Genomic DNA, 13,035 nt, shown 5'->3' on the forward strand with positions numbered 1-13,035 from the left:
CACAAGTTCATCCAGAAATATTTTTGTTTCATAACTGCAAGCTTACAAAATTGGTTTTAAGAAGATACTAGATGTTTTTCCAGCTCCCCAGGCCAGTCACTCTGCAGTCTAATCAAACACAGCAGTATGATTCAGGAAGCAGTTTTAAAGACTAATAAACTCTGACGACCTTTGACTGAGAATACATGTACTCTCACTGTACACTGGTTAATGATTGACTTTAAAGTGATGGAGCAGATGGAGAGCTACGAGGTTTTATAGTGATAACACGGTATCATTGAGGTACTAATGTGACTAATGTACTAGCATGTACCTGAGGGACAGTTGGAGTAGTTTTAAGATATTACATTGATCACTGGCTGCACAGTGCCAGGCAGTAGGCCAGTGCATTCATTCAGGCGGATATTAAACAGGAGCAGGATTTCCAGCGAAGTTTCAAATCTTCCGGGACCTTATCCAAAGGAAAATGGAATAATTTTCTTTTGACTATTACGAGCAGATACACACTGCCATGGTCAACAGTTACTGGAAATGTGTTGGAAAAGTGTGTAGTGTCAGTTTGATCATGAACTACACAGCAACACAGACACGGCTTCAAATAATGACACGTCATCTTCCACATTCAAAAGAAAGCTTTAATTAGAAAGTTATATACACACTGTAAAATTAAATTAAACTTTATACAAATATTAAATTACTATCTTCACACCCACTGCCATGTACAGAGGAGAAACCAAAGCTGAGAGCGTTGAAACTAAGAATCAAGATGTGTACTTTTTTAACCTGTTATTCTCAGGGACGCCAACACCGTACAACAGTGCTTCTGAACGCAAAGTTAATTTCTTTTTTTTTTCCTCTTTTCAATCCCGTAATATTTTAATGCCTTGTAGCAAAGGAGAAGCAAAGGAATAGTGAAATATAGGTGCTTATAGGTTCATCGTCATCGTCATCATCATCACAGTAGCTGTAAAAGCTAGGGGAGGACCGAGAAGGATGGACATTCGTTAAGTCGTGTCCACAACAAAAGTAAACTCATCGATAAATACACAAAGACAGTTTTATGCATAGAATAGAAAAGAACAGAGTAAGGCCATCGGGAAAACAGAATACGTTGCAGTATTGTAAAGCAACCAACGTGGAGGCTTAAGATTATACAAAAAACAAAAGAAAAGAAAATGTACAAGTCTAAGGCAACATTCTGTTTGCATTAATAATGTAGCCGTTGACAACGACAGACAGTCACAAATGCCAAATAAAATGGGAATAGAAACTCTAATGGGTTTGTTCGGAGCAGTTAAGCTTGAAAAGCAATTCTCAGGATCCTTCAGAGTCATGCCGTTTCCAGGGTGACCAGCTCAACCCACCGAAGCTTTTCAACTGGCGATGAAAACAGAGGATAATTTCTAACAAAATAACATGATTCTCTTAAGTTTCCACTTGGCATTAGGAGGGTGGTGGTGGAGGGTGGGGGTGCTATATCACAAAACTTGAGCGTCTCACTGCAACCAGCTGCAGTTGTGTCAATAATGCACACGAGTGGAGAGTCTTGGGTTCAGTGTGGAGGTGGGCGAGGGCCAGTTCCTCTGAGGGGACTTGTGTTTTCCAGCCATTCAGCAGAAAATGATAAATAATCTAGCTGGAGAGCGGATGAATAATACACACATTGTGTAGCCGACTCGTTGCCTGAAGTGACGGTGGTTTGTTCATGTGACTTATTCAATGCCGGGGGGGAATTTTTTTCTTATGGTGAGAGACAGGGGACATTGTGAAGCCAGGCTCTGATCTGAGGAGAGGCAAATCAGGAAATGGCTGAATCGAGGCCTGTCCTCATATGGACATGTCCTCTCCTGCCTGGCTGACACACAAAGATGCACACACACACACACACACACACACACACACACACTCAGATTCAGCAACTCAAATCCAAACTGCGCCGCACACAATAAATACAGTGGGAAGGAAAATTAAACACAAACAACCTTTTAAAGTTAAGCCCAGTCACCATGAAAGACATCCTCAGACATAACGTGACATCATGTCCGTCTCTCCTTATACGAGGAAGATGTATAGTACAGCCCTGGAACCAAACACACCAATCGATCCCACTCGTGCGACAGAAGGAGCACCTTTCAGATACCGGGTGCAGCTGGCGACAGAAAAGAAAGGAGCGGGTCTTTTTATAGTTGTGATAAGGTGCTTCGTAGAACGCTGCACCCTGCTTTTAGCTTCTGTGAAGTGCTTCTCGGTCCCGCTAATCCATATGCTAGACGCCACCCGCATTCACAGAAAGCTAGAGACGGAGAGAGAGAGAGAGAGAGAGACAGAGGAGGCTTCATGCTTCATTCAGAGTGGGCCACCGTGCTGTGACAGCAATAACTAAAAACAACATGCAGCATTCACAAAGCGGGGCCACAAAAAAAAAGAAACCCAGCCATCACTCACAACTTTTCAAGTACAGCGGGAAGACGATTCTGATTCTGAGCGCCACGGCGTCAGCAGCGAACATCACAAGTTTTTTTTTTTTTCTATCCGCAGTAATCCCAGACAGAGTCAACGTGTCTCGATTGCTATAGCCGTCTCCGATGAAGTCTGTGAGCAGTGTTTATATAGAGATCTACACCTGGGAGGAGGCAAGTGTACGGTGATACGTAGCCTATAGTACACAACCTTGACTCAGTATGTATGTTTTACATATACATAGGATCTACAGGATTTATGTTGAGCTGGCACCACTTTGTTTGTCCGGCTTGTCTTTGATCCAGCAGCTGGGTCCGGTGGTGCTCCGTCATTGCGAGTATTGGCTTTGCTCTGCATGGGTAGCAATGGCAGAAGAGGGTTGCATGGGGGGAATGGGGGCGTAGTTCTAGTCTTTTCTCTGCTGGCTGCTGAGGGGAGTTGGGAGGAGAAGTGGGTTGACAGCCACAGTCAGTCCTGGTCAGCAGTGAGAGATAGGGAAATAAGGGCTCTGCTGCTGATGCTGATAGCGGGCTGGGAGACTTCATGCTTCCTTCAGCAGGGGAATATCTGCAGGGGAACAGAGCGGACATATTAGGAAGGAGAAGTGGCTCCGGAGTCAGCTGTTTACTCATCGCACAGTCATGCAATCCATTACATCACCAAAGATATTTCAGTGGATTCAGTGGGTTTCATGTGCATTTGCGTCATTAGACGTCACTGTCTGGGCCTATTGTCATATTCTGTCCCTAAACACATTCTCAAGATACACTATGCAAGATTTTATGTCTAAAGCAATACCTGAGTGTAAACAACTAAAGACATTGTAAATGTGGTGACATTTCTATTAAAAAGTATTGACTCTGCTGGTCACTGAAACAACTCTAGACAGGTTTCCTCACTAGTCATGGCATGAAGGACTTTGTATGTGGTGTTATCAGAGCTAGACGTATAAATCTGCAGATATGTTCTCACTGCTCACTGTATATGTCGGCAGATATGTAGAATAACAAAGTTTCCTCTTACCATCAGAGAAATCATCCGCAGAGGTGACAGAAAGCAGACTGTGCTGGTCGCTACTCTCAGAGTCTCTACGCAGAGGTAGGGGGCCTGCGCATGCACCCCCAGGGTGCTCTCTGGCCCATGACGATGAAGAAGAGGAGGACGAAGAAGGGGCCTGATGAACCAGCACCGTCTCTGCGTGACGGCGGGAGGAGAAGGACGATGAGGAGGACGTGGATGGGAGACAGAAGTCTAAGTCTCTGTGGTGGCGGGATCTGCTGGGGCCTTGGCCTCCTGTGGCTCCCTGAGGAAGCCCCTCGGACAGCACGATTGGGACTCGAGTCTCTGGAGGAGCCGGAGGAGGTGGTGGAGAAGGAGGAGGACCAGACGCTCCACAGGGCCCACCGCTTCCATATACTGCCTCTTCATAGGAGGGCAGTGTCACCTGGACACCCTCAACCATGATGGAGCTGGACTGGCCTGAGACTCCCTGCTCCCTCCTGATGGACACAGAGACAAAGACAGAGTGAGACAGGCAGGAAGACAGGTGTGGATGAGGTGAATCACGACTGAAGGCTCAGGTTGATGCTGTCATGTGTGCTGCATGCCACAGTCAAACCTCTGAAAGGAGGCGATTAGCGTTGACTGTACAATCTCTTTATAGCAGGCTGCACTAAGCCCTCAGGCCCACAACACAATCAACAAGAGTGCCAATGAGCATTAGATCAAATCATTCTGCCCTTTTTTTATCTCACAGGCAGCGACTAACTGCTTTTTATACTTTTACTTTCATTTCTCAAGTATTTAAGAAATGCCAACTGGATAAACTAGTTGACAGGTTTTGTGCTTCCAACTTGTTTATGTAACTAGTTTCAACCAAAACTGAATGCTAGGTGTGTCCACAGGAAGAATGAATGCAAAATCTGATGTGTCACTGTATGACATGTTGGGAGGTGGTTTTACAGCTCCAGACATAAAGGGGCAGTGTTCTTCCAGGACAAACAGAACTAAGCTTTCAAGAGTTTCCTGCAACAACAGGTTGTGTGAGAAGGAAACAGCAGGAAAAAAATCCTTTTCAACATGTTCAAGAAACGGAGCACAGAGAGTAACATAGAGACTGAGGGTTCTGGGTCAAGTAGGGCACATACATTCTCTTTATGTTAAAAACTAAGGGGGAAATTGGACATTAAAAAGCATAGAAATATTTTATGTGATCAGGGAAAGGGTCAACTTCCTTTGGAGCAACTTTACAATGGAGTTTATTAAGGCTAGCAACACAAGAAGTCAGAGGATCAGAGATGTGTTACAGGCAGGATATCTGCATTATTTCTGCCATTTAACAGCTTGTATTTCATGCAACCTCAAAGCTTTTAACACTTTAAATTAGGGCAGTGTTAAGAAAATCAAAAATCACAATATCTTTGTCAAAACACCTCCATATCAATTTTCTGACGATGTTGTGGGGTTGACTTATCGTGCTTTAACAAAATATGAACACAATGAGAGTTTAATAAAGCGTCATCAGCAATGCATGGGGCTGGATATCGTTAAAAAATATCACAACCCCAGTACCAATACCAGCACCCTTAGAGTGATACAGAAACCAGCAGGGTACTTCATTTAATACCCTCTTATTAGTTCTACTTCACTCAATTATAATCATGTCAATGGAGGCATTAGGCTGTGTAAAATGCCACCAGATAATCATGTGAATAGACATACTGTCAAACCTGTTGGTGGCATCTTGGCACACTGAACTGCCAACTCCCTAAATGCACCATGCTCCACGTCGCATTAACACACTTGTGGTGACTGGCTGTGAGAAAATCCATACATATTGTCTTCTTTTGTATATCTGGGTACAAAAAGGATCAAATGCAGGTACTGTTTGACTGAAGAAGTATTGATACTACTTGGTGCTGGGTTATTTTGGTCGACACACTTCAGGTATCGCGTACCAACACCCAGCCCTTGTAATGTGGATACAATGACTAAGCGGGCGAAGGTAAATAATAGAACAGCTAGAACAGTCTGATAAGCTCAAGCTGTAATGCAGCCTTTGACACCAGGAAAAGAGAACACTTAAAATATAATGATATCCAAAATCTAAGATGATATCTAGTCTGATGTCTATTGCTGACGCACAGTGAACACATGATTGTGTAAAGACGTGCTGGGTGGAGTTACTGTGTGACTATTAATCTATGATTTGCATGGCAACTATAACAAAAACAGAGCTGGCATGAGATGGAGACCAACTGTGTCAGCACTTTTCTTACCAGTGAGTATGTAGAGTGAGTCCAGATATAGTGATGTTAAGGATTTGGCTTTATTTGGGGGTGAGAATACAGTGATGTGTGTGTGTGTCTTACCTGCTGTGATGGAAGGACTTGAGTTTTGGCTGTACGAGAACAAACAGCACCACTAACAGCAGGATGAGCGCCACAGAACTGGCCGTGGACGCCACAATAGACAGAGCGGGTATACCCAGTGGAGAGCTCGGCTCCTTGTCTGAGGGGCACAAGACGAGACAGAGAGGACGTGAGAATGCGGTTCACAGATTTCCATTCACATTTCCTGCAGGACGTTGTGTGTGCTCACATGGAAGGTAACAGTTAGCGGTGGTGACAGACCTTGTGTGAGTCGGCAGCTAACTTGCATGGGACCGTCCCACTCGCCGTTCTGGCAGGTGAGGAACTTGTAGTCTCCCTTCAGAGCGTAGCCTTCGTCACAGAAGTACTCAATGACGGTTTTCTGGGTGAGGCGGTGGCAGGGAGATGGGTGACAGCGGTAGCCCCCGTTCTCTGGCTCAGTGGGGGGCGAACACACTGAGAGGAAAACAGAGGAAACAGATTTGAACAATGCTGTCTGTTGTTGTGCACCAAGAATGTATTATTTCTACCTGTGGGCAGGTTTGATCCCTGTGGTTTAAATGCTCATATTCTGGGTGAGATTCCCCAGCGCTCCCTGCTGGCTCTCAAGGACAGTCCTCACTATTAGTGTTATGATACTGTGGGATATTGAACTGTGTGATATTTCAGTTTTGATGCACACACACTCAACCTCAGATGTTTACAAAGCTGACTTTTGAGGAAGTGAGAATACAATCGCACCGTTCATCATTTCATTAACTTGACCATGAAATGTTTTCAGTAACAAGCAGCCATGACAATTAATTATTCCGGTTATAATAAGGGTTTTCTATGGACAGGCAAATTAGGCCTGCATGTGAGCATACTCAGCCAGGAATGACCTTTTTAAAAGGAACATGTCACCCACAAAATGATCACCTGCATATCAGTTTAAAATTTAACATAACATAGAGTTAGTAATTCATACACAAATCATAATTTTGTGAGTGAAGTGTTCCTTTAAAAAGCTGCAGAACAGACCATAAACAACTTATTATTATGTTATGTTTTTATGTGCTTTGTCGTATGTATATATTTATGTATATGCTCACCACTGCTTCTGATGCAGCGTGGAAGTTGATGGGACCAGGTTCCAGAGCTGGTGCAAATGATGGTGGTGGTTCCATCTGCAGTGTAACCGGGCTCGCAGCCATAAGTCAGCAGGGTGCCCGGGGGGAAAGAGCCCCGGTTAGCTTCGGTCTGGTTCAGCAAGTCTCCGTGCTGCACGCCGGGTGGCCGCGCACAACCTGAGGACACAGAAACAAGTGGAGAGAATAAGAATGAGCTGGCTGCTTGAAGGCGACAGAGGCCCTTCAGGTTTTGCTTTCTGAACCGGACAAATGTAAGATAAGAAGCTCATTCCTCCAGGCTGGACTTTTAATAATGTAAGGTAACAAGGTAATTATGAGGCATGTAAGTTAACTTAGTAGAGTTAGAAACCGCCTGTGGACAGGATATTACATCTTATTTTTCAATTTATGCAGGGATTTAAAGTATTACAGGCCTGCTGGGGAACGAGGACAAGTTGTCTCACATGTGGTTCTTTGACGAATAATGTTCCAATATTATGTCAAACAAACAGAGTATTTAAGATCACTAATGGTGCTCATTATAACTGGCTCCATCATAGTCTCATAGACAACCTTGATAATTTAAGCGTTACATAAATGTGGTGCTGCTGTTCTATCATTGCGCTGACACAAACTATCTGCTGGTCTCCTCCGCAGGCAGCTGCCACCAGGTCAAACAACTTTTCACAGGGAAACTCTGTCAAGTTGACAGGTTGGAGCTGATAATTAAAACTCAGAGGTATTGTTACTTGAAACTAGGCTGCATTTTACACAGGCGAGGGAGAAGCACTGTATCAACATGACAAGTTAGTTGGAAACAGCCATAGTGTGCAGTACAGAGAATACTTTAAGTGCCCACAGTGGATTAAAATGTCACAAGGAGCTTCATATAGATCTGATTTCTCTCGATTATCTCCTGCTCATTAAACTGTCTCCATCCCAGGCCAGCCCTGGGTCTATCTCTCCAGCGGTGAGACGAGATCTTCGGCAAGGCTCATTTGCTTGGCTCTAATGACAGACTTGCAGCTCTAAGCCAGCCAATAAAGACAGGGACGAGGCAGAAGACCTAAAGTTAATTGTGCTTTGATCCACCTTCCCACGCTCCATCTACGATGTTGCAGTGTCACGCCAGCTCCTTGTGTCTCGGTGTGTGTTTCATCGCAGTGTGAGAGTAAATTATCTGAATGCGTTCTGCCCTCCCACGGCTCCAAACACTGTCCACACACACAGGCTCACATTAATACGCACGCATTTGGAGCTGCAATCTGGCGAGAGCAGAGCGTCTAAATCCAGCAGGTCTGACATAACATTGCAACACCTGTGTAAACTGAGACAGGACAGCAGGAGGCCGACTTTACTCTCAGTATTACTGATCTTCAAGAATGGCCAACAGACTTACCAGTTTTATTACCGCTGAGCTGGATCATCTGTGAAGTGGTTCGAATCTGGGCTTCAGTGGACATTTTTTCCAGTACTGACTCTCAACACTGTAAACCCGTCTGGGCAATGATACATAAATTAAGTCTGTCATAATAAGCAAAGGATTCTCAGTGTTTTATCTCCGCATCTTATCTGATTGAGTTATTAAATGGAATTATACAATGTGCAGTGACTTCTCTCAGTAACAAGGCCCAGACATAAGTACATTTAAAACACCCCCACGAGGGAGAACATTAATAACGCCATAAACACTAATGACCATATGGCTCATTATTTAATCCTTGGTCTGAGTATTTATAAAATCATATTAGCCATGGTCTATTGCGGGGACTTATCACTCGTTTGACGTAAACAAACACACCAACATCGCAAACAGCCACTTTGTCTTGCCTCTGTGTGTGTTTAGAGATTGAAAGAGAGACTATTTCCACAGTAGTGCCTCTAACATCCTCTAATCTCCGGGAAGAAACGTCGCTCTAAGCTGGCAGCACAAGATTAAAAGCAAACACTCAAATGTGCGAGCGCCTACTCACCCACGCACACACATACATACACACACACACACACATACACAGACGCATTCAACACCCACAAACAAAGACACTCCCAGGACTAAGTCGTGTGATACCAAAGGGTGTGCTATTGAATTTAGCTGGGGACAGATTTGGAGTGTGTGCTCCAGAAGAGGTAACACTGCCGTACTATAAAATCAAAGTCATGATACAACTACTACTAACTACAACAGAGGTCGGCTCCAGCCTGTTCAAACTGTTTGTCTCTATAACGAGATTCTTTGTTACAGGACAACAATCAATCATTATTTTCATTACTAAATGATCTGCTGATTATCTTTGTTATTTATTCCCCCTTTTGTGCCGGGGAAACAAAGAAACAACTATAGAAAAAAACAATTGAAGCGTATTAAAGTCAGTCAGCTCTTCATTAAACTATCTCTGAATGAGCACAAATTCAATCATACACATTAATGAAACAGCCTTTAATACAACCGTCTTTCATATAATAACCATTTCCAAAAATAGAGAGCTGCTTCAAAAGCCTTTTTACTATATATATTATATTTTAGTATATTATATATTCATATTGCTGTGAAAACATCAACAGATATCTCCCTCAAACAGTTGTATTTATTCAAGTTCCTCACCAAAACCTACATTTTACAAGCTTGAATGCATCATAGCGCAACTCAATGCAACTCTGTCAGCAGTTAGCTCTGGCTGCTAACAGCTAATGCTAACTAGCGCTCCTCCTGCCAGTGTCAACACAGATTTGTTGTTCACAACGTAGCACTATCAGGGAAACAATAGGGTGTGTCCCCTGGCATGTTGCTAGAGAGTTTACTCTGTCCTTGCATCCCAACAGTGTCCAAGGGAAGATCTCTGTTTGTCTAAGACATGTTTTCTATTGTCCCAGGGATGGCGAGAGTTCGTTAGTTTCGAGCCCTGCTTTTTAGCCCTCACAAAATTGATGTGACACAACAGAAAATCATAGGCCACTGCCAGTGATGAAGGTCATCTTATATGCCAGCAAACTGATAGTAGTCAACATGGTGAATATCGGCTGATACCAATGTTCGACCGATAAACAGGTGCATACCTACTTAAATGTTTGTGAATTTGATGGGATTAAAAAATCTAGGTCTTGAAAGTGTTTGAATACAGACAATAATAGACATGGGTAATTGAAAGCTTGTATTCATATATTTATAATTGCTCTGTCTCTATAGCTCAACATACACAATGTATTGTTGCCTTTTAAATTACTTACACAAACAAACAATTATTATAATAGCTGCAAGATTAATGTTTTGTTGATCAACTAATCAGTTCATCAACTTATCGTGTCAGCTTCGGCTAGCATTTGCATGATTAAGCGGAGAATGAATAAACTTCCCCTGACATTAAAACACACATTAAGTCACCCATTTTCAAACAACAGTATAACAACTATTGTATTCTGATTAAAATAATGATGCAACAGCTCTGTAAATAATTACAATTTGTGTAATTTAGTGGTTTAGCTGTGGTATGTAGAGAGCAAAATACACAGACTAAGGTACCACACTGATATTAATTACAGTCTGGTTTAATGTCTCAAACACAAGCTGAATGTTTGTTTAATATGATGCGACACACACACACAGTTTGTGTGTTAACGCAGTATTAATCTCTCCCACTCAAACACATCCATGCTCCTTCTCTCACATGTAGAAACTCTATCTGCACACCCACGTTTCAGGATGCCATTTGACACCGTGACCTGAGCAGTTGTTTCGCTGAGCTGCTTCAGGGCGACTAAAGGCCCTCTGAGGAGGAGATGGTGTTAATGGAGGTGGTAAAGATGATGAATTGATGACCCCGGCATGGGGGGCAGCAGGGGACAAAAAGGCCTTAGGGGGCAGTTTAGGACAATAGCCTCTGGCCAAAAGCCACTGTTATGATCTTTTGTGATGCACTGGAGGCAGTCAATGCAGCTGCAGAAGACAGATGAGCATTAACGGCATTCATTATCTGACTCTGAATAGCTTTGTTATCTGCAGGATTGTCTCTGGAATAAAGGCATGTGCATACCTAGTGCTTTCATTCTTTTTCATATTAAAAAGATATACAGTAGGAGTCTTAAATACCTTAACACCTTGCATGTGGGCCCTGCCAATACTTAAAAACTATGGTAACAAAGGCTTCTACCACACAGACATCTGAAGCGAACAGACTCGAGTAAACACTAACTGCTTGATAAAAAAATAATGAGAAGGGAAACACTGAAGAGATCAGGGAATGAGCTCCAGTATGACGAACATACAACATAATCTGGCTTTAACTCAAAGAGGGACAAGCTAAATACAGAATAGGACAAGCAAGTTTTTCTTGTAGCTTTAAGCACATCCACTGTTGTTTATATTGTTGTTAAATCTCCAAGGAACCTCCCTGCATTAGCATTAAGACTGGTTACAGTGAGAGGCTTAGCCCACTCGAGGGTTAATTCTTACAGAGAGATCAGGTCACAGAGGTCATTGAAGTCAGGTCAGTCTAAACGAACCATGAAGCCAGTAAAATGTCCATTTTGAAACTTGCAGTCCTCTCAGAGACACAACAAACCAGGCTCTCCCTCACATGCCAGGAAAACATTGAGCTGCCTGCACAAGCCAGCCAGTTTCACCATCCAAGTGTCGTCTGCATCTACCACACTTGCACAAGTATTAGTGGTTAGATGGCATTAAAGGAATATCTGCTACAAGCCTTTACCTGCCGCGTACATTATTACAATACATGCAAGAACAAAATGTACCAGTATGATATTTTTACTCCAAGATTGTGCAATGCAACATAAACTAGGGACACTGTATCTTCAACATTAGGCTTTTAAACCAGCATAAGTTCTCAAATGGGACTGTATTACCTGAAAACTGTTGTATCCATTTCAAACTCGCAGCAGTGATGATAACAATGATAGGTAGGACTCTAATATATTTCTGTGCATCTCTAAGTTATGTTACCATGCAGGTCCTAATGTCATGCTTCACTGTATTGGAGCTGAAACAGTCAATTACCCAATGCCTCAATCAACAGAAACGTAATCAGCAACCATTTTGCAAATCAATTATTCATTTCAGTCATTTTCCAGGGAAAACTGCCAAATATTGTCTGACTACAGCTTTTCATATGTGAGAACTTGCTGCTCTCCTTTGTGCAACATGTTAGTGAACTCAGGGGGCTTTCACATCAGGGCACCAGGCCTGGATCACAGTGGACTTGGCCCTTAATTCCAGTTTGTTAGATTAGTATGAACACTGTTTACCATACCTGGGCATGGTATGCCGATCCATACTCTAGTCCACTTAAAAAGATGGTCTAAAGCACCGTTTATGTGTGCTCCAGTGTGGCACACATCAGGTATGGAGACAAACTGTACCAAAACAAGGAAGTGAACTGCTAGGATTTTTTAACTGGTTATAAAACAACCTCAATTTAACACAGATGCCTCTACGTCAGACAGCAGTGCAGGCTGCTGTGGAAAGACCCAGATCTGGCTTTGCTGCCACCTTCGACCTAGAGTAGGAGCTCTGGCAGGAGGCAGAGAGCTCCGCATGCAACAAAAGCAGAGCTTTGCCTCGCTGCTCCGCCTGTCGCCACTGATGATGGGCCCCTGGAGCAGTAGTGCCATCTTAAACACCCTTTTCTACACAGTAGCACGACAAAAATGTCAAGTAGATGATGACCCAAGTGTACTTGGGGACGGGACAACATTACTTATGTGATAGCTGAGTGGTGGGGAAGAAATTGTACTCAGACACGTTGTGAATCAATTGTACCAAATATGAAAATGCAATTTAATACATCACCTTGGACTCTGAGAGGCTATACTGGGCATTATTTTTTAGCATTTAATAGACAAAATTATTAACCTATGCCAAGAAACTAGTCAGCAGAATAATTGTTAGTCAGCCCTCAACTGTATATTGCATATTAGTAGCAGCTTACAACAAAGAGCCCAAATATAGACTAGATACACATTAATGCACACAGACTTGCCTTGCACACTATATCCCCTGAGAATAGAGCAACTTATACCTGTGTCAGCTTAAAAAAGGAGATGAAGACAAAATACAGAAAGATAAAGAAATGTCAAAAAAGTGC

The 13,035-nt window shown here is 43.0% G+C and overlaps 1 protein-coding gene across 1 annotated transcript in view; it reads right to left on the minus strand.

Annotated features, from left to right (window-relative positions):
• Window positions 1-614: 614 nt before the first annotated feature.
• The window catches only part of susd6 (sushi domain containing 6), a 36,796-nt gene continuing 24,375 nt past the window's right edge, over window positions 615-13,035 (minus strand). Inside the window, exons 3-7 of the mRNA XM_033648729.2 lie at window positions 6,923-7,117; window positions 6,093-6,287; window positions 5,832-5,970; window positions 3,484-3,959; window positions 615-3,027 (exon numbers count right to left, since the gene is read on the minus strand). Of these exons, the coding sequence (XP_033504620.1) occupies window positions 3,002-3,027; window positions 3,484-3,959; window positions 5,832-5,970; window positions 6,093-6,287; window positions 6,923-7,117 (1,031 nt within the window). The 3' untranslated portion in view covers window positions 615-3,001. The remainder of the gene's footprint in view (window positions 3,028-3,483; window positions 3,960-5,831; window positions 5,971-6,092; window positions 6,288-6,922; window positions 7,118-13,035) is intronic.

Source organism: Epinephelus lanceolatus, chromosome 13, assembly GCF_041903045.1.
Source record: "Epinephelus lanceolatus isolate andai-2023 chromosome 13, ASM4190304v1, whole genome shotgun sequence".
Lineage (NCBI taxonomy): Eukaryota > Metazoa > Chordata > Actinopteri > Perciformes > Serranidae > Epinephelus > Epinephelus lanceolatus.